The sequence below is a fragment of the Chanodichthys erythropterus genome, chromosome 17 (assembly GCF_024489055.1).
Source record: "Chanodichthys erythropterus isolate Z2021 chromosome 17, ASM2448905v1, whole genome shotgun sequence".
NCBI classification, from domain to species: domain Eukaryota; kingdom Metazoa; phylum Chordata; class Actinopteri; order Cypriniformes; family Xenocyprididae; genus Chanodichthys; species Chanodichthys erythropterus.
The window spans coordinates 29,785,287-29,807,884 of NC_090237.1; the positions used below are offsets into that span (position 1 = coordinate 29,785,287).

At 35.9% G+C, this 22,598-nt stretch overlaps 1 protein-coding gene across 5 annotated transcripts in view; it reads left to right on the top strand.

Moving 5' to 3' along the window:
- stim1a (stromal interaction molecule 1a) overlaps positions 1–22,598 on the top strand; it is a 50,715-nt gene that overhangs the window by 19,507 nt on the left and 8,610 nt on the right. For all 5 annotated transcript variants that reach the window (XM_067366133.1, XM_067366135.1, XM_067366134.1 and 2 more), the window contains exons 4-7: positions 2,189–2,303; positions 5,273–5,384; positions 8,894–9,009; positions 15,199–15,376. In XM_067366133.1, coding sequence (XP_067222234.1) covers positions 2,189–2,303; positions 5,273–5,384; positions 8,894–9,009; positions 15,199–15,376 — 521 coding nt within the window. The remainder of the gene's footprint in view (positions 1–2,188; positions 2,304–5,272; positions 5,385–8,893; positions 9,010–15,198; positions 15,377–22,598) is intronic.

The window sequence follows — 22,598 nt, forward strand, 5'->3', positions numbered from 1 at the left end:
AATATTTACATATTTATGACAAATCTCTCTCAGTGGTTGCAGTTTAACCACAGTTTGAAGCTCTTTACCATCTTAAATATCCCTTGAACTGCACTCTAGCCTTCTGTTGTGTTTTGTTATGTAATCATTTTTGCCATCTGCTGTGTCTGAGCAAATAGAGCCTTTGCTCCACTAGATGTTCAGAACACTCGATGGTGTTAATAGATCCAGAATATCTTAAAACATTACGTCTATATATAAGATAGACCTTGGTTTGGCTCTTAAATGTTCTCTAGGGTCAACAGTTTGTCATTGAATCAAGTTGTGGTCATTTGCTCATAATGGGCAACAAACTGTCATTTTCACTCCAGTGAGTTTTCAATGTGGGCAGGACTTTTTGGCATTGAAAACCAAGTGACCGACAAAATGTAGTATCCCTGGTTATAGCGGTCATTATAGGATCTGGTTATAGGATCTTGGTCCAACGCCTGTAAGGCCTGTAAAAGCCTTTCTATTACCCATTAGCAAGAATATTATTTTATATCTTATATATATATATATATAATATAAAATATATAATATATATATATATATATATATATATATATATATATATATATATATATATATATATATATATATATATATATATATATATATATATATATATTTTTTTTTTTCATTTATTTTATTGCCAAAAAAATAATTTTTATATTTATTTTACATAAAAATAGCAATAAAATAAATGATAATAGAAGAAGAGCAAATATGATTGATACGGTGACGGTCCGGTACAGCAGGGGAGAAAGCTATATTTAACTTTTTTTTTTTTTTTTTTTTTTTTTGGTTTATTGAACAAATTGTTTCTCTTTAAATAAATTTATTTAATTCAATAATGTTCTTAAGAATGGGGAAACAAACAAACAAACAAAAAAATAATGCTGTAAATTATATGCAGGGAGCCCTTTCTTGCACATTACAATAATATTAATGGTTACAATTAACAACAGAGCCAAACTATTAAATTCGGTTGCTGTTCATTTTTAGATATAATCAACACAAATTTAAAATAAATAAATATATTGTAACAAATAAGGCAGGTTTTGCATTAACTTGTAAATCGAATTATAAAATTATTGCTCGAATTCATTTTTGAAATATAATTTACACCGTTACTGTCATAACTTGTTTTCATGACAAATTTATTTAAACATGTTAAGACATTACTAAAAGATAAAGTAAATATAATGTATATATAAGCTAATATAGTGCATATATTTAGTGAAATGCTCCCCTCTAGAGTTCATTTCTCTAGTGAACTAACATGCTGTGGACACTAAATGACTTGCCTGAGGTAAATGTAATGCTAATTGAGAGATTATTCTCAAGCTGTTTTATTGATGTCTTTCCGTGGGTGAAACACCAGTTGAGAGATTATACGCATATCTAGATTCTGTTCTTCTGTATTTTTTCCTTTTTTGGCGGTTAGCAAACAGTTGTATTACCGTGCATGCCCCCTTCTGGATTGGAGTGTGGATCGCCTGTGACTGACTGTAATTGTCGTGTAATTGCATGAACCGAACCGTGGCATCAGTATCATACTGTTTGAGATGAATACATGTACCGTTACACACCGTTATTATATTATATTATATTATATTATATTATATTATATTATATTATATTATATTATATTATATATTATATTATATTATATTATATTATATTATATTATATATTATATTATATTATATTATATATTATTATATTATATTATATTATAATATTATATTATATTATATTATATTATATTATATTATATTATATTATATTATATTATATTATATTATATTATATTATATTATATTATATTATATTATATTATATTATATTATATTATATTATATTATATTATATTAATATACCTTTAATTTATTGCAATCTTGTACCATCACTGTACCATGGTACCACTATAGTACTATTTAAGGGCTGCGATAAGTGTCTGCTTGAGTTTGTGCAGTTGTACTGTGCAAATTCTTGTACTCCATCTCAAGGTTTTTATAAAAAAAGAGGAAAAAATAAAGTCTGCTTAATCAGCTAGTGGAGAATATAGCGATTGCATTCCAAATCTTCACTTTCTCCTGAATGCACTGGGATCCTTGAACTGCTAATTGGAATAGATTTAATTTTGTTCCCTGTTATCCAACAGTTTTTAAGAGAGGACCTCAACTACCATGACCCCAAAGCCAAGCACAACAGTTTCCACGGTGACGACCAGCTCATCAGCGTGGAGGACCTGTGGAACGCCTGGAAGAGTTCGGAAGGTGAGCGCGACTGTTTCATAATGAGCCATTAACGCAAAAAGCTGTGAGTTATGGTTTTCTCACATGCACTGTGGAATATGTTGTACCTTTTTATGAAAAACGGCTCATCAGTTGACCTTTGCTAATGCAAACTCTGATTCGTACAATGTTTTTGCTGACTTTAACATTAGGGACAGATTTCTTTGTCTATTATTTTTAGTTGACTGCACAATGTGCCTCAAACTATCTAGCTGGATGAAATACTGCTGAAAAATAAATAAATAAATAAATGGGTTAATTATTTAAAACTTATCCCAAATTCATGATGACACACTTTTACCAAAGCATTTTTGGATGTCATTGTAAGAATATATTTTTCTTTTTACTTAGTTACTCAGTACCATGTTAATACGATGGTAAATTTAAAATGGTAGAAATTAAGACTGCCACAGTTTTACTGTGAAATAAAATGATTATATAATATGTGTATTTAAATGTGTATGTGTAAATTACTTTTTTCCTAGTTATTTTACAGTGAATAATAATCAATCAGTCAATAATTTAAAGTAACATGGTAAAATCATAATACTAGTGCATTGTACTTTTTGTAGGGCATGTGTTGTGTTAAGTGGTAACTTAATTGTTCCTCTTAACAGCAGGAGTGTGAACTCTTAGGGAAACACTTTCACCGTTTTCAACACCTCCTCTAAACCCAGATAAACTCCAGATACGCTTCAGAACACGCAACTTTCGGCATCCTGCTCATGAATGTACAGCTGTGAATGGGGATTTGGTAAAACAAATGTCATGTTTAGAAGGGAATATAAGCATACTGCTTACGGCAATGTATATACTTCTATATAATGCAGAGATTCTGGTGGATTGTGGGACAAAATGTTGCAGGTTTGTTTCTGTACAAAAAATGCTGTATGGAATCAATAAGTAACCATATAAGTTTGGACGGCACAATAAATTAGCCTATCATGTAGCAAAAGGAAGGGGAACTCTTCCCATATCGTTTATTAAGGTCAGCAACATGAGCAGTTTATATGCCCTCATCATCCTTAAATCATTAACAAAATTATGCAAGGTAAAGGAAAATGCAATACTATTTATTTAACAATCAACTAATCTCTTAGTGAGTTTATCGATATCATCTCTATTGTCAACACTGGAAGCGAGTGGCATATTGTGACGTGTTTCCTCCCATTATAATCCATGATGCAATGATCATTTAGTGCAATAAAAGGTTATTTATGCTATTCAAAAGTTTGGTGTCAGATAGATTTAAAAAAATTAAATTGATCAAAAGTGACAGGAATGACATTTATAATGTTACAAAATAATTTTATTTGAAATAAATGCTTTTTTTAACTGTTAAAAATCCACAAATATTAAGCAGCACAGCTGTTTACAACATTGATAATAGTAAGAAATATTTCTTGAGCAACAAATCAGTATATTAGAATGATTTCTGAAGAATCGTGAGACAAAATTCAGCTTTGCATCACAGGAATAAATTACATTTTAAGATATATTATGATAGAAAACTGAAGAAACATGTCTATATTAAAAAAAAAAAAAATGGGCTACATAAACAACTAGTATAGCACATCCCTAATGAATGAGAAGTTAAAGCCATGCTTATTACTTGCACTTCATCCATCTGGAAATGAAAGGTCAAGTCAAGCGCATTGCATCATACATGTGCTCTGGTGTACTGCACATTTAGGCAAATATTATATGCTTGGATGTGACCATAATGGTCAGACAATCTAACGATGTCTGTCTTGGGTTTCCTCGCCTCCTCATTTTCTCTTTTATTTCTCTCTGGTCTGTTTTATTCTGCATTGCAGATCTTCCTCAAAGCACAGCTGAAGAGCCAAGGTTATGAAAGCTGATCTGCCCCAGCCAAGCAACACACACACACTCATTGAACACAGTTTTGTGCCAGGGTCTGGCAAGAGATATACTCTTACAGTGTTTTCATTGAGAGCTGGCAGTGACTGCTTTTTTCAAAGGTGGCGTGACAGTGAATATCGGTTATTTATGACAGTGTAATATTTATACTCCAGTAAAATGTGAGGTCTATATTGGATTGCTATAATGGCAGCTGTCACTCTGCACTATATGCTTTATTTTTCGTGTTTTTATTTAATTCAAATATCAAAGGCCAAAGTATTTAGGTCATGTTTTTGATGTCTGAGGCAAATTTTAGTAATCTCTTCAGATTTCTTTCATCATGGGCAGTTTTGATCGCTTAGTGTGTCATTCTCAATGACAGCTGATTAATTGTGATGATCCAGCCTCTGACAAAATTTTAGTTTTTGTGCAGTACTTGTCAAAAATGTGTTAGACATCACTAGCATTGATTGTGTGAAGTTCTAAGGACTGAGATTACCAAAGGTTTTTTTTTTTTTTTTTTTTTCTCCTGAGTTAATATTTCAATTTAAAAACACGCTTTCTTCACATTTCTATGATATTGGTTATTAGTCACATGGTGCGCAGGTAAACAGATAAAATATTTAACACACACACACACACACACACACACACACACACACACACACAATGTTTTTACTAATAAATAAATAAATAGTCTGATATTTACTTAATCTCACCAGGCTTGTATTGCAGTCATACAAAGAAAAATGACAAAGACCAGAAAAAAAATCTGTGTGCTTTAGATCATTTATCAGTAATCAAGACTGATGCATACAGCATGAAAGAGAAGTGTCTTCAGAATCAAATACTGACACTCTTAGTCACACCGCTTTATTCCCAGCAGACCTCTGATGATATAACCATTTGTTTTTAAAAATCCAAAACGGTCACGATTCTTACTAAATTAAAAACTCCATTAGTATACTCATTTTAAGTCAAAAACCACCCACTTTGTATGTTGTATCACTCGTTGTTTTACATAGTGTTTATTAGCTTGTTTTGAAACATGAATTCTGATACTTGGCTTTTGTTTTTCTGTTCCCCAGTGTACAACTGGACAGTGGATCAGGTTGTGAACTGGATTAGCAGCTATGTCGAGTTGCCACAATATGCGGAAGCCTTCCGGAAGATGAACTTCAATGGTACCGCCATGCCACGGTGAGCAAGTTAATACACACACACATTACTTTTCAAAAATATTTTTGTTTTTGTTTTTTTGACATCTTTTATGCATATAAAGGTTGCATTTTGATCAAAACTAGTTAAAGTAAAAAATAATAATAATTTGAAATTTGTTTTTACTTTACAATGATAATAAAGTAAAAAAATAAAATAAAATAAAAAAACCGCCTTTATTTGAAGGTGAAATCTTTTGTGACATTGCATATGATTTTCTGTCACTTAAGATAAGTTTAATGTTGAATAAAAAGTAATTTCTTAGAACAAAAAACAAAACAATTACGGACATACTAGTTTGTAGGTATATATAAAATGTGTCATTTTTATTCCATCCAAATTTAAAGGTGCCGTAGAACGTCTTTTTAAAAGATGTAATATAAGACTAAGGTGTCCCCTGAATGTGTCTGTGAAGTTTCAGCTCAAAATACCCCATAGATTTTTTTTTTTATTCATTTTTTTTAACTGCCTATTTTGGGGCATCATTAAATATGCGCCGATTCAGGCTGCGGCCCCTTTAAATTCTTTTGCTCCCTGCCCCCTGAGCTTGCGACTGCCTTAAACAGCATTTAACACGCAGCTAATATAAGCCTCAAAATGGATCTTTACTAAGTGTTCGTCATGCAGCATGTCTAATTGTGTAAGTATGGTATTTATTTGGATGTTTACATTTGATTCTGAATGAGTTTGAGGCTATATGCTCTGTGGCTAATGGGCTAATGCTACACTGTTGGAGAGATTTATAAAGAATGAAGTTGTGTTTATGAATTATACAGGCTGCAAGTGTTTAACCCTTTGATGCATAACATGGGTCAAAAATGACCCGGCTGAGTTTTTATTTTCTATATCTTTGCAAGAAATTAATTTCTTCATTCAGTATTCCAGGTATTCCTCAATTAACTTGTTTTTGATCATAACAAATCCTCATTTTAATTTTTTCTTTCTTACTTTTTTAATAAAAATCATTTTTGTATCACTACCCTTCTAATGCATAACATGGGTCAAAAATGACCCGTATTCATTTCCTATGTAATTTCAATAACGGTTGAGTGTTTCTTTGCTGAATCTTTAAAAGAAATGTATTTTATCATTCATTTATTCCAGGTATTACTTAAATAACTTGTTTTTGATTGTAAAAAATCATTATGTTCATTTTTTCTTTCTTACTTTATAAACAAACACAGTTTTTGTTTGTCTACATCAATTTTACACACATGGGTCAAAAATGACCCGTATTCATTTCCTATGGTATTTCAGTCATGACTGTGTTTATTTGCTGAATCTTTGAAAGAAATGTATTTTGTCATTTATTTATTCCAGGTATTCCTTAAATATCTTGTTTTTGATTTTCTACAAATAATTGTTTCTTTTTTCTTTCTTACTTTATAAACAAACACAGTTTCTACATCAATTCTACACACATGGGTCAAAAATGACCCATATAGAAATCTTTAATATTTGCAAATTTTTGCAAGTAGGAACATATTTACTGCAGACAACTGTTCATCTGCCACACATTTCACATCTTAACAAGGCAACTTTTGTATATTTGATGGATGTAAGTCTTATTATATTTAATATATTAGGCTATATATTTCATAATTTTTTTATTTTTTGTCATAAATCAATGCAATTGGTCACCCTTTAAATCTGTCAATGTTCCTGAATGAGTTATTACTTTCTATATCGCATATATTACAATAAATTAATTTTTGTGCGTTTGTGCGCAAAGTACACTTTCAGCTTTTTTTACAGTGATGGCATCATCCACCTCAGTTCTGTTGAGGACCAGCCGCTAACACTCTAGATAAAGAAAATCAAAAGCACTGTTGGTCGATTCACTTATTATATATTTTCACTGTTGGACAGAAACCTTGTTCAAAACTGTTACATTTCAGGAACACTGATAGATGTAAAAAGTGACCAGTAGCATTGGTTTATGACAAAAAATACAAATTATGAAATATAATATATAGCCTATTATATGAAATATAATATGACTTTCATCCATCAAATATACAAAAGCAGCCATGTTGAGAGGTGAAATGTGTGGTGGATGAATAGTTGTCTGCAGTAAATATGTTCGTACTTGTGAAAATTTGCAAAGGTTTCTATATGGGTCATTTTTGACCCATGTGTGTAAAATTGATGTAGAAATACAAAAGCTGTGTATTTAAGATATTTAAGGAATACCTGGAATAAATAAATGACAAAATAAATTTCTTTCAAAGATTCAGCAAAAAAAAAAAAAAACTCTCAGTCTTGACTGAAATACCATAGAAAATCAATACGGGTCATTTTTGACCCATGTGTGTAAAATTGATGTAGACAAACAAAAACTGTGTTTGTTTATAAAGTAAGAAAGAAAAAATGAACATAATGATTTTTGTCAATCAAAAACAAGATATTTAAGGAATACGTGGAATAAATGAATGATAAAATACATTTCTTTTAAAGATTCAGCAAAGAAACACTCAACCGTTATTGAAATTATATAGGAAATGAATACGGGTCATTTTTGACCCATGTTATGCATTAGAAGGGGTTTTCATAGCTTATGCATCAAAGGGTTAATAATGAAAATAGCGACGACTCTTGTCTCCATGAATACAGTAAGAAACGATGGTAACTTTAACCACATTTAACAGTACATTAGCAACATGCTAACGAAACATTTAGAAAGACAATTTACAAATATCACTAAAAATATCATGATATCATGGATCATGTCAGTTATTATCGCTCCATCTGCCATTTTTCGCTATTGTTCTTGCTTGCTTACCTAGTCTGATGATTCAGCTGTGCACATCCAGACGTTCTGCCCTTGTGTAATGCCTCGATCATGGGCTGGCATATGCAAATATTGGGGGCGTACATATTAACGATCCCGACTGTTACGTAACAGTCGGTGTTATGTTGAGATTCACCTGGTTTTCGGAGGTCTTTTAAACAAATGAGATTTATATGAGGAGGAGGAAACAATGGTGTTTGAGATTCACTGTATGTCATTTCCATGTACTGAACTCTTATTCAACTATGCCAAGGTAAATTAAATTTTTAATTCTAGGGCACCTTTACTATGCAGTGATAACTGGAATCCATGCTAAACCATTTGTAAATTGATTTCTTTCTCCCAAAAAATGCTTATTTGTGTCATTTGCTGATGCTAGTGGTGAAGAAATTAGACTTTTAAAGAAAAGAACAGGAGATGTTAAATACATCTGAGGCTGTGTGCTCTTAGCTTTTGACACGCTGGTTACATTTGGTCAGAGTGTGACAGGAAACACTTGACACTTGTCACACTTGACACAAGAATTACTTGACACTCAGAACTTGACCACTGTGCGCATCAATCATGGATTAAAAACGTTTATTATGGTCAAATTTTTAGCTCAAACTCATTTTACCATTTGACATGGTTGATAAAAGCCTGGCCACTTATTCAGCACCCATCTGCTGCACTTTTGCATTTATTTATTTTTCTCTTCTAGATTGGCAGTGAAGAATGTCACTCTGACACAAACTGTCCTGAAGATTCTGGACCGGAGTCACGTTCAGAAACTACAGCTTAAAGCTCTGGATACGGTTCTGTTCGGAGCCCCTATGAGTGAGTGAGATTTCCCTCTGGTAGAACATCATACATAGAGCAGATATTATAAATCTAAAACATTGAACCTAAATCTGTCACATTTGGATGTTTAAATCTTTTCTAGAAATGTTTTTAGAGATCTGCATTTTGTTCCTGCTTAGATGGAGTTATGTTTCACAGATGTAATCTATCTTCACTTTTAAACACGTTCAAACGTGAGCCAACTGCTGAGGTGTTTCACATCAGATGATTGATAGACCAGTGAACTATGCAAATAAGCTCAGAAGAACCTGTTTAACCTCTTTGTCGTCACATGTCGTGTAGTGAACTACTAGCAGTTCTTGCTTCATATGTGGGAGGAGCCATAAAAAACAAAAAACCATGGTGTTTCCTCAGATTTAGGATTGCCATCTAAAGCTGGGCACACATTTAACGACTAGCTAAAACATTCTAAGACTGTACTCAACATACAGCGATTGTTTCCTGCGACTGAAGCAGATTTCAATACTTACACATGGAATTTGAACACCGACTGTAATTGCAAACTGAACGCAACTGGCTCTGACTGGATGCGTTTGAGCGCGATCAGTCATAAGTATCAATTTAAATTCATAATCGGCCTTACAATTGTTAAGTGTGTGCGCGGCTTAAACGGCCAGCTGTTCATTTTGGACTGGCACTTTTATAGAAAAATCTCTATCATCCAATATGGCATTGCATACTGTCTCACATACAAAGGCTTTTAACAGTGATACTGTTAAAAGCCTTTGCATGCGAGAAGGTCAAACAAGAGTTTCACTAGGCAGGGACTGGGTAACTATAGTACCATTTAAAAAGTTTGTGGTTGGTAAGATATTTTTAATGTTTTTGAAAGAAGTCTCTTATGCTTACTGAGGCTGAATTCATGTGATTAGAAATACCAACCCGATCTCTCTGCAATTCATACGTATTTTACGTGGTGGCTAACTCCTATCAATTTGTACATTTTGAGGTCAAAAAACATCACCAGGATGCAGGGCTGAACGATTAATTGCATTTGCGATACTATCATGATATGATAAAATAAGAGTTTTTTTTAACTGCAAAGGCAGTGATTACACTTTGATCACGTGACGCACAACAGTAAAGCAGAGGAAGCATCAACTTGACATGCTACGCATATACCTGGCCTACAGGAAAGAATAGTTTGTTTAATCTATCTAATATTGTGATGTTCATACTATACAATAGTGGTGGGTGAAAAGATTCTCTCTAACAATTCTTGATCGATTCTGAGCTTAGTTTTTAACAACTGATTCACAGTGGCGCTGTGTTTGCTTTAGAAACACCCGTATTCTCCTGACTTCCAATTCCTCAAAAACACACACCACTCAAACCATCCATAAAATCATCTTTCATAAAGTTCGGAAAGTTTGAAGCGAATTTCAATGACATTCGCAGGCTTCATTGCACAGGATATGCACTGTGAGAAACGCGCACTTTGCTTGATTTTACGATTGCAGTGTGTGGTCTCGCCCGCTGGTGTTTTCTTTATGCTCTACGAACGAAGGAATTATTTATGTCGTTATGTCATTTATGAGGTCCCTAAAGATTCCCACCCCTACTATACAATGATGGATTGCTTGTCTTTGTTAAATAATACAGAATATAAAGAGTTGAAGAAAAAAATCGCATAGTAAATTGTAATCACATTAATATATATATATATATATATATACATGCATGTATGTATGTATGTATGTATATATATATAATCAACTAACTCCATCCCTAAACCTACCAGTCACTGGGGTCTAAACAAATTGTAGTAAAGTGAGGTTGTACAAATTAGCCACTTCGTTAAATACATATGTATTGCTGTGAGATTGCATTGGAAATGCTGTAACAGTAATATTATGAACTTATTATTGCAATTTTATTATTATACAGTACAGTTAAAATAAGTTTATATTTAAATTAAGTTGTATATTTTAAAATGTATTTCATTACTGTGATGGTAAAGCTGAATTTTCAGCATCATTACATTCACAGAAAAAAAGGCCTTTTCTAAGCATAATACCAGCACTTTATTTAAAAAAAAAAAAAAAAAAAAAACCTTTTGAATGGTAGTGCATATAGAGACTGGAAATTTTGATTAGGTTGGTCTAGCTGCTCCTAGACCAGAAAGACCAGACAAAGACTGAAAGAAAGGCAATTTCCACCATGTTGATCAATGCAATTTCTTCACTTTATTTTTCTACAGAGCTCCATCTCCTCCTTTTTAAATGGTCTCTGAGACCAATTATCCAACATCCACAGGTCTTGTGTGTCTCGTAGTCATCTGCTGTAGGCTGATGGGAAGGCTCCAGGGGTTGGATAGGGAGGGTGTAGACAGACAGTTACTCTGTATTCTAAGCACACGTCTTTGGCGCACTGAAACGGATGCAGCCAGTCTCTAACCCTCCTAAATGCTGGTGAACAGGTTCAGCAGGTTTAGAGAAATTTGTAAAATGCGCAAGCACCAAAGGAAGACCATGTGTTTTTTTTTTTTTGGTTTTTTTTTATCATTTTCTTTTTATTTCATCAATGCCTTTTGTACTTGCGCAAATACATTTTACCAGGAACACAATCTTACGCAATCTGTTGCATTCTTGGCAGCGTTATCTGAAGAATTTGCCTTGACCTGGAAACTGGGTCAGACTGTGATCCATCAACTTGGGATTGCTCACCTCAGCTCTTACAGTAACTCTGTGATGTGATTTGATTTATGCCACGTTCCAGGATACACCGTGTCTGACATAACTGTGTGCTTCACATGCCTTTTGTTATGAGCGAGAACGGTCCTAGAAGTTGTTTTAGCACTATAATGAGGGTGTTTGACATTATGGACGTGATATAGTGCAGCACTTAATGCCTCATTCAAAATGCTGTTCCAAATATGGCCAAATAGCTTGTTTTTATTAACTATGTGACATATCTTCACTTCTTTTATTGGCATTGTTTATATATATATGTATTATGAATTGGCCGAAAAAAGCTGGTTTGTACCGTCAGGGATGTTGTGAACAGTGTTCTGTTTTTATGTTATGTGTATTTCTTTTTATAGAAAAGTGCTTGGCCTTTTGAAATTATACTTTGTTGTAGACTATGCAGACATATTCTAGCACTCTCAATGTGAACCTAAGAAGCTTAAAAATAAAATAAGAAATTATCTGCAATAACTAGAGATGCATGATACATTGTTTTTGGTGTAATAACCAAGGAAACTAAAATGCTACAAAATTCTACAATATCACCCCTTTAAATTCAGCAACCCTAATGTTTTTAGGTATTTGCATTGACATTCCCTACTGTGATTCCTATTAGAGAATTGTCTGCTGTCAGCCATCATCGAGACCATCCTCTCAAAGACAGACTTGATACTGGAGAGCGTTTGTCTGTATGTGGCAGATCTCATTGTGTAAGTTGACTCTGAAGAGGTCTGACTCCAGGAAACCAGGGAGATGGTGCAGGCTGCGTGTGACAGCTCAACACCACCCTACCGGTCTTCTGACACCGATTCCAGCTGTCCTGGTACCTCGGGACAATACCTCCATCAGAAACAGGACTCCGTTTTTGTTAAATTGCTGACAGTTGACAGTTTTTAAAAGCCTACGCTTCAATGTTTAACAACAGCATTTGTATAATTTGTCTTCAGAGTGTTCCATCAAAGCCTTCTGCTTTTGAGATTTTGTTTTAAATGTTAAAGCCATGGCGCAGCTGTTAGTGCACACATGTTATAGACATTTAGCTTGTGGTTCTTATGTTGGTGATGCAAGTTTAACCAAGGCCTTTCCTCACATTTCCCGTTGCTCTCTTCTGTATCTGTATAATTAAAGGCAGAAGCTTTGCAAAAAGTGTTTTAGTATGTTAGGTTTTGGTTATCAGAGCTTTCAAGCTGATGCAGACCAACCTTTTTTGTGAGGGGGGGGGGGGGGGGTGCAAGATCATTTGTGCCTCCTTAGAGGCTGAGGATTTGCGAAGAGTGTTATTTTCCATCTCTCAACAAAGACTTAATTATATTTAATTGTGGGTATGTACAGATTGAGTAAGAAATTGAGTCAGGACTGTGTGGTGTCCCCTGGGCTGTTGTTAGGTTAACGGTCTTGCCCAATGGCACAGCAGTGGTAAGTATTGCAGGACTGTGACCGCAGAAGTCAGTGTAACCCTACAGTTAGGGTTGTCAAACGACTGGTACTACTGCATTTTGCAGTACCATTTGTACAGACTACCGGGTATATCCAGTCTCTGCTGATAGATGCTGCTTTCAAATGCTCTTGTTTGTTTGTTTGTTTGAGCGCTTGGAGCGCCAAAGGTTTCTGTTTGTAGTGCGTTTTAAAGGATTAGTCCACTTTTAAATAAAATTTTCCTGATAATTTACTCACCCCCATGTCATCCAAGATGTCGGTCTGTCTTTCTTCAGTCGAAAAGAAATTAAGGTTTTTGATGAAAACGTTCCAGGATTTTTCTCCTTATAGTAGACTTCAATGGGCACCAAACGGTTGAAGGTCAAAATTACAGTTTCAGTGCAGCTTCAAAGGGCTTTAAACAATACCAGACGAGGAATAAGGGTCTTATCTAGCGAAATGATCGGTCACTTTATAAACACACATTATCGCCTTGCACGTGTTTCCGCTTTCCGCATTCTTCAAAAAGCTTACGCCGTATGTCCTACGCCTTCCCTACTCTACTTTTTGAAAAAACGAAACTGGGGCCGCGTTCCTTCCATAAGTTGAATAGGGAAGGCGTAGGACATACGCCGTAAGCTTTTTGAAGCTGCACTGAAACTGTAATTTTGACCTTCAACCTTCTGGAGGTCATTAGCCTCGTTTCCACTGCCAGGACAAAGGCAGGCGTGCTAGTGCCTGCCAGGGCCGGTCGCGTTTCCACTGTCACTTCCGGGGCTTGATCGTGCCTCTTCGGTGCTTATTCGGTGCCAAAGGCACGGGTTTTCAGGTTTTTTGGTCCGCCGAAAACCTTGGTCCAAAGTGTGCCAGCTGGGGCTTGAGGCGCGGTTGATGTGAAAGGCGGAGCTAATCGTAATCAGGTGATGGTCTATACGCTGAAATGGGTTGGGTTGTGTGATGTTTGATCAAGGGAGGTGTGTTTAAGGGCGGTTTTTAGATCAGCGCTGCGGAGCTAGCGAACCGACAGTGGAAACGCAACTTGATTTTGGCCTCGGTGCCCTAGTTCTGTGGCCATAGGCCCAGCCCGGCACGCTTTTAGCCCTGGCTCGCACTGGCCCGACAGTGGAAAAGCGGCTATTGAAGTTCACTATAAGGAGAATAATCCTGGAATTTTTTTCATCAAAAACCTTAATTTCTTTTCGACTGAAGAAAGAAAGACATGAACATCTTGGATGACATGGGGGTGAGTAAATTATCAGGAAAATTTTATTTAAAAGGTGACTAATCCTTAAAGCATTGTAGCCAATCTTTTGAGCATGTCAACATAGTTGCCTATCAGAGGTGCTAGTCAGTAAGTTGGTCAGAATCTGCTTAGCACCATGCAACATGCTAACAAGTGACTCGTTTGAAAACATGTACCTTGTCTGAAGAATGCTATTTGTATGATGCATGGAGCAGTGTGGTCATTGTAAACAAAAACTTAAAAAAAAAAAAAAAAAAAAAACTTAATGAAAATTAGAAATGTTGCCTTGGTAACCTAACTGAAATAAGTTTGTACTAAAATGACTAAAACTAAAAATAATAAAGCTATATAGAAAAATTAAATCCAAATTCAAATAAAAACTGAAAGTATAAAAAAAAAAAATTCAAAATATTGATAAATACTAATAGTATATTGCCTAAATAGCTAAAACACTGGTGTAGAGTTGCTGCCTATGTAGAGCATTCCAAAATATTTACTTTTGATTTTCATTTTAGTTAGGATACTGCCTTGGAAGGCAGATGACTATGTAGACAACTTGCTAGGTTTTGAAACGGACATTTGTGTGCTGATTCTTTCTGCCTGTAAATCTTTGTGTAAACAAATGTCTAAAGTCATTTTAGTAGCATGCACTGAGATGCAGGCATATTTACTGAAAGTGTCTTATTAGAAATGTTGCAAATAATGTGTTCATTGAACAGTTCATAGTGTCCTTGAGAAAAACACTTAAGCCTGGGTTATTCCCTGGGTTTGCTAAATGAATTCTTGTATGAAGTATGTACTGGTTTCTGTCTCTCACAGTGAACAGACATAACCATCTGAAGGACTTCATGCTGGTGGTGTCTATAGTCATCGGAATGGGAGGTTGCTGGTTCGCTTACATCCAGAACCGACACTCTAAAGACCACATGAAGAAGATGATGATAGACCTTGAGAGCCTCCATCGGGCAGAACAGAGCCTTCATGACCTACAGCAGAAGTGAGAACCTATTTTTGGATTCTTGAATGAGTGTGAGGAACATGGTTTTCAAAGCACTTGGCTCAGGTGTAAGGCTTTGCATTGTCAGTCGACGTCTTTTGTTGATGCGATGTGTCTAATGTCACCACAGTTTGAAGTTGCATGATGGTAAACTATGTTTTTGAACTTTTGGAAACTTGTACAACTTGCTTTGATATTCTGTAGCCTAGATCTCCAGCTGAGCCTTGTACTCCCATTTATGATGGACAAAAATACTGATATGTTTTAAGCTCAGGAGCTCATAAAGTGAGAATGGCATTGCATATGATTTGCAGTCACTGTGTGAATGGAGTGCCTATGAGCTTTGATGTCCGATAGATTTGTCACTGTTTTTACAGTGTTTAGTGAGCCTGGGCTTTCCTTCTGAAAGGAACAGGATATGGAGCCGCATGGGAATAATCTGCAAGAGAGAACATCTGTTTGATAAAGAGAGAGAGGAATGGCTAGAAAATGAGAAACTTAATTTCAACATTTTCTTTCTGCTTCAGTTACATTAAAAAATGCCAAACTAAGCCAGTTTTTTGAAGCCTCTGGTATTTTGTAACCATAATAGGTAATTCTACAAAATGTTTTTTTTGTTGTTGTTGTTGTTGTTGTTGTTTTTTATTTTCTGTCCATCCATATTTTTCATTTGTGCATTTGGCCAACCCTCACCCATTTGTTTCCAAGGCCCTGTGAACACCTGGTATTAAGATGCGTTTTGGTTTATCGGATCACAAGTAGATGAGTGAGAGACACACCCATTTACGCCTGGTATTTTAATCCGTCTCTTTTGTCTTCGTTCGACCACTTCTGTCCTGATTTCTTCAAGGGGAGGGCCTATGGGTGGGTCTATGGACTTCTTCAGGTCTTTGGATTTAATGGACGATATAAGCTTGCACCATTTACATATGAACATGCCTGGAGATGACGGGAGAGAAACACGCAGAGCAGCAACTTTAGTTTGCTCTGAAAGCCGCCAGACCACGCCGAACACTATAAGTGCATGTTAGAAATCGGGAATGGTGAGAACATTGTGCATGGTACGTTTTTCATCTTAAAATCAAACTTGGGTCTTCTGCCTAGCATGCTAGGTCATTAGGCAGAGAGTAGGTGGTCCTTTGTGGCTGTTCAAAAGTGGTCGAAAGTGGACAAGTTCAAAACATTTTAGACCCCATTTACACATGTATTTAGTGTCGTCCCCTTGTGATCAAATTGACAAAAATGCTTCTTGATACCAGGTATAAACAGGGCCTAGTTGTTTCTTGCTAAATAAGCAAATTAATATTTTATTAAAATAAAACAAATAATTAATTTAGTTAATTTTAATTGATTATATTTTGAAAGACTTGAAGTTCTGTCCCCAGGCGCGGATGATTTTGTTATGAGAAAGAATGTCTTGAAAAAATAATTGTCATTCGGAGTAACCAAAATAAGACCATTGTGGATCAAGGATGTGACATCATTCAGACACCTACAGGACCACTAGCCTGGTAATACCAGACTCTGCTACTTCACTTTGCTTCGTAGACAGAGTCTGGAATGGCATAATAGAGAAGTGTTTTCTCTCTCGCTAGGGGGCGCTTGTCTGAAGTTTAAAATCATTGGTTACCCGTAAGCCAATCAGATACGTTTAGTTATGACGTATGTTATGTGCCTGTACAGCTGCATCGAAGCACAGACATCATGCATCGAACTCAAATCTATGATTGAACTTCCACTGTAAACCTGTTGTAAACACATGATAAAACAAATGTTTATCAAACACTCTTCTTGTTCTGGCTTCAGTTTTTAAAAAAAGAGTTGAATGTTCTCCATAACAGAGCGAATTGCATCCTGTGTCTCGTTTCCCATTTCCGCGGTCGTTTCGATTTTCGATTTCTCTAACCTACAATGTAAAACTCGGCGCTTAGCATCTACGTCACGGCTCTCAGCCCGCCCTCTGTTCGTTGATTGGCCCGGCTGTTTCCAGACCGGTGGCAAACAGAAAGCTCTGACGCTGTATCAGACTGAGTACAGAAGCGAAATGAAATTGAGCGGAAGTAGGAAGTCTGACGTAGTCAGGCTACAGGACCACATGGTCGTGAAGCAAAGTAACCAAGTCTCTCTTTACTATTTGAAAAATTTGCTTGCTCATACGCATGTCCCGAAACATCAGTTCATTTGGTACAACCGCTATAAAACATGGAAAATGTTATAAAAACTTAAAATATTTGATCGTCCTTTTGTTAGCTAGTTAGCAAGCTAATTAGTTAGCTATCTAGATATAAGCCTGTTAGCATTGTTTGAAAATATCGTCATTCGGTATAACTAAAATTTTGGTTAAACCGATTTACTTTTTTGGAGATGAATTTTATCTTGTTTAAAAAAAAAAAAAAAAAAAAAAAAAAAAACTTTTTGTTATAAAGTGTTACAAAAGTGTTAATAAATTGCATAATGCCATATTTTATATATTATATATATAATATGGCATTATGCAATTTATTAACACTTTTGTTGTCTGAAAGATGTCTTAAAACTGTACAAAACCATGTTCTCAAACTGGAAAGGGCACCCGTTCCATAGAATGACCCATTGCTCTCTGAGAATATTTACTAGCAAGTGTTGAGTACGTCAGATGGCTGTGTTTGATAACTGTCACGCATATGCTGAGAATCTTTAGGAATGTGGGAACACGGATAATGTTGAAGTCCTCATGCAGACTCATTGTCTGTCACCTTTAAGAGAAAGACACAGGAGCATGTGTGTCCGGAGGGGTCCGTGTATCCCTTAAACATGTGAATGAAGTGTGAGAGCGTGTGTGAAGGGGACAGGGCAGTGGAAACAATGCAGAGTTTGTTTGCTACAGTGGAGGACGTCCAGCATGTTGTGTTCTGACATAACCAGTCGAGTCATCGGGTCATGTCTCTGGTGATTGGTGGGTGAGAGGCCTGCAGTGCTTCGGTCGCCCCTGAGGGAGGTGATTAACCCCCGGATACTTTGAATCATCTCAGTTTAAACTCAAGGATAAAAATAAAGTAAATGCCTCGGTCAGTTATGTCACACATGAACGCAGGTCCTTGTAGGCTGTTGTTTAATAAAAGTAGATTTTATTTGATGTAGGCTTGTTTTGGGAACATTTTGAGATGAAACAAAATGTCAGTTTGCCCTTTAAGCAAGCTACAGTGGCCATTTGTATGTAGGCTTTTTTTTTTTTCGGTTTGAGATGTATTGTAAATGCTTATCAAGGCCGCGGCAGTTGAGTCAGGCTTTCCAGCAGTTTCCTGTGTAGGTGTGTTGATGCATTTCACACCAGACAAACCTCTTCTCGAACACTGCCAAATTACCACATGCGCAATCCCTATCCATTCACTCGGTGTCAGAAATTAGGCATAATGTAAACTGCCCCTTCTGCATCGCTATTTACAATTCAATTTGATTAGAATCGCATGTTATAAAGTACAAGTTTACATTTGCAGAAGAACATTTGCAATGCTTGCCCATAGAAAACGCACTACCACAACAAGGGTCTTGTATGTTGGTGGCATTGCTTTCCAGCTGCTTTAGTGTGCCACTGTTTGGTGAGGTTGCCAGGTCATTCTGGGTAACTGCAATGGAATTGGTAGGATGTTTAGATCATTGTATTAAGGCCCAAAAACTCACAAGTCTCAGGGGCTTTTTACACGATATCCAGGGAAACCTTAAAGTTAACACTCGCCAAGCGCCAAAGGCAAGTAAAAATTGACGTTTGATAGTATGAGTATATGACAATTGCCAGTTGGCAGGTAACATTTTTCTGAGTTCTAATAACACAATATCATGAGAACATGAATGTAAACAAACGTGAAGGACACTCGGGACAGTTGACGGGCCAACATTGCAACTTCACGAAAGTTTAAGCCTTGCCAATTTAAATATTCAAGCGCAATGTGATGTGAAAGGGAACTCAATTTGTTACTTGCTCTGTGTGGAAAGTTTTGTGTGCACACCTTCGAAGTGCACGCCCCCAAAAGCCGCATTTCAGACAATGCGCAAATACTGAATTGAGCTCTCTTTCACGTCTTCTTGTACTTGAACAGACAAATTCGCACACAATTTTGGCAAACATGCCCATCTCAGCAAGTATCCTAGGATAGTATCCTATGGCTTAATTGCATGTGACAATGCATGTGCAACAGTATCAGTATATTGGATCTGTGCATTTGGTCTTAAAGTGACAGCATCCTAATAATCCTGCTGTTGTCTGCATTTTTAATGGTTATCAAACAACAAAAGACAAAGAAAATTCCTTCATAGCTCTTGACTGAATAACTTTTGTAACTTCAGTAAGGATTAAAGCAGCATAACGAGCTGTTTTGTACTGCTAAAAATATCTGGAAGTGAATGACACCAGATGCCTGCTCTTACCAGAAAAATAAGTTGGGATAGGCACATAGTGTTTCTTTACTAAGTAGCATTGCCAACTATTGGCCTTACTGCGGAATACAGCGTTTTTAGTCACTTTCGCAGATCTGTGTGAACAGATTTTGACAATGTTGTCCGTACGCAAAAAAAGCAAAGGAAAAAATAGTCCTACAGTTCCCCCTGTAGTCAATAATAGTCAATTTTATCCCTTAAAACTCATCTTTGATCACTAAAATTTCATATATAAACATTTTTTCCTGTGGAGAGAGAAAAAAAAAAAAAAAAGTAATGCCTTAAAATAGCTTGAATGTAACTTGCACCCTTGCCTCATTTAATATACACTGATCTATGAATATGCTAATTAGCCCCACCTCCACTCACTCGGACGAGCTCAGACGATATCCACTCGTTGAACTTACTGAGGTAAATGCTGCACAGTGGTATCGCTTTTTACAATTTTGGACACAACGGTAATTAATATGATTAGCAACACATTATTAGCTGTTTGATAACGTAGTCATGCAAAAGGCTAATGTTACACAAACCATGTTCACATACACCATCTCCGAGTCAGACAGCTGCCTTTTAACAATCGGTTTCCTTACAAACGCTTTGAACAACTCAGAACGTCAGTGGAGAAAGGTATATAGTTCATCATAACATTGTTATATACATCATATTGGTAAATCTACACAGTTTTTCATATCAACAGAAAAATATATTGGGATAACCTTCTTTTGAGACTCCCTTGTGCGGTCAGTTAATGATATGCTAAAGCCTGCAGATGTGTTGACGTGATTGGTATTTTGTGACGTCAGAAATGCTAGCGATTCCAAACCGCAGGTTTGAGACTGTCTTTTTTTCACTGCATATTTAAGGTGAAAATACTTAGCAATGGTGTTGACTTATGAATTTGCACATGGTTTGTCTTAAAGCATGTTAAAAACAACACAGACATAGAAACAACATTAAAAACTTGATTTTCACCACAGGAGGACTTTAAGGCTAAAAACCATTGTAATCAAAGTGTTTAATAGAAACTGTCTTCACTTCTGTCTTTACTGTGACCTGCACTCTCTGACCAATTACTTACTGAAGTTTATTAGTTGGCATTAGGGCTTTTTTTTAATGGTATTGACAATGTAATTTCAATTCCTTTGTGTTTGAGACAAGCGCACATGACACTCAATCTTAGAGACCAACTCTTGTTCTCTTTCACATCTCTCACATACTTGTTTGACCCTCGTAAAGTCAGACGTGAGGGAGAACGTTCTTCACATGCACTTCAGTTAACCGTGCTTATCTAAGGCTGCAGGTGCACGTGTGTAGGAGAGGAAGAAAAAAGTTTAATTAATAATTGCATGCATAGTCTAGTCTATTGTTTTGGCTCTTTTGTTTTCATAGTCGCACTTTCACTAGCACAAAGGAATGTGTTTGAATGTACGAGTAAATCAAACGGTTGTTGTTCAAGTTCTTTGCGAAGATGAGTCGGTGAATGAAAGATTGAAAAACATTAACTTTAGATCTCAGACTATACAATCCTAAAGATTGTGAGATTTGAAAAATGAGATGACTTGCCTTGCTAGGTATTTGTTGTCAGCTCGTAGGACTGAGGTTCAATTACTTATGGAGGATGGTGAATGGCAGAGGTCAGGGATAGGGGTTGTAGATTTCCCATATTACCGTAGCTGTAAGTTCAGATCAAATTACACTAGTCCTTCACTCAATGAAAAACTTCTCCCCCAATCCACCTGTTTCTCTTTCCATCAGTCCTTCTGTCTGCCATCTTCTGGATACCAACGGAACTGCATGAGCCATTCAACAACCATATCCATTCTTTTCTAATCAGTAGGGTTCAAGAAGTATACAATCCCTTTCATTATCTCCATAGACAAATTGATTTTTAACAATAACACAAGCTTTTCAAAACAGACCTGCCATGAGTTCAAACATTAGGTGGTGATGTTAATTTGATTTAAACTTGGTACCCATAATCCTGGAGGAAATCGTATGTCATCAGAGTCAGTCCAGTGTCCCCTAAACCATTGTCATTCGATATGCTTCAAGCGAAGCCCCCAGACAGATAAATCTGATCTACACGACTGATTGAATCAGGGCCCCTATGTTTCCTCTCTCTTTCGCCAGGAAAAATCGCTAATCCCATCGTAGCTCAGGAGAGCCTAGAGTTTGGTTGTCAGTTATGTTTCCGCTCCCCCTTCCTGTTTATTGCATCACCGCCTCCATGTTTTTTTCAATAATAGTTTCCAGTGAATGCAGTTTCCGGCATAGTTGTTGGAAATGTGTCTGAAAATATTTGTACAGACTTAAAAAAAAACCCACATAAAATTTAGAGCTTTTATCCTGCTAATGGGCTGTTTATAATGGATTTTTATAATGACATGATGTGACTTGTTTTTGAAAGGTTTTTCCAAAACTTATTACCAAAATGTGTAATTGCAGTTAATATATCAGCAAGGCCAATTAATTGATCAATAGTTGAGCTTTTCAAGATCATAAGTGGCTCCAGAATTATGCACATTTTGTTTTCATTCATTCATTCATTCATTCATTCATTCATTCATTCATTCATTCATTCATTCATTCATTCATTCATTCATTCATTCATTCATAGCTCTTTGTTCAGAATTGTGCACATTCTGTTTCCAGATATTATTATTTCAGTTATTCTGAATTTTATAAACATGCATTATTATCACTTTTTCAAGTTTTCAAAATCATGAACTTCAACAATTTTCAGCTCTCAGATATTTGGACCCCAGTGTTATATCAGCCATTAGGACTACCCTGTTCTCTAGATATC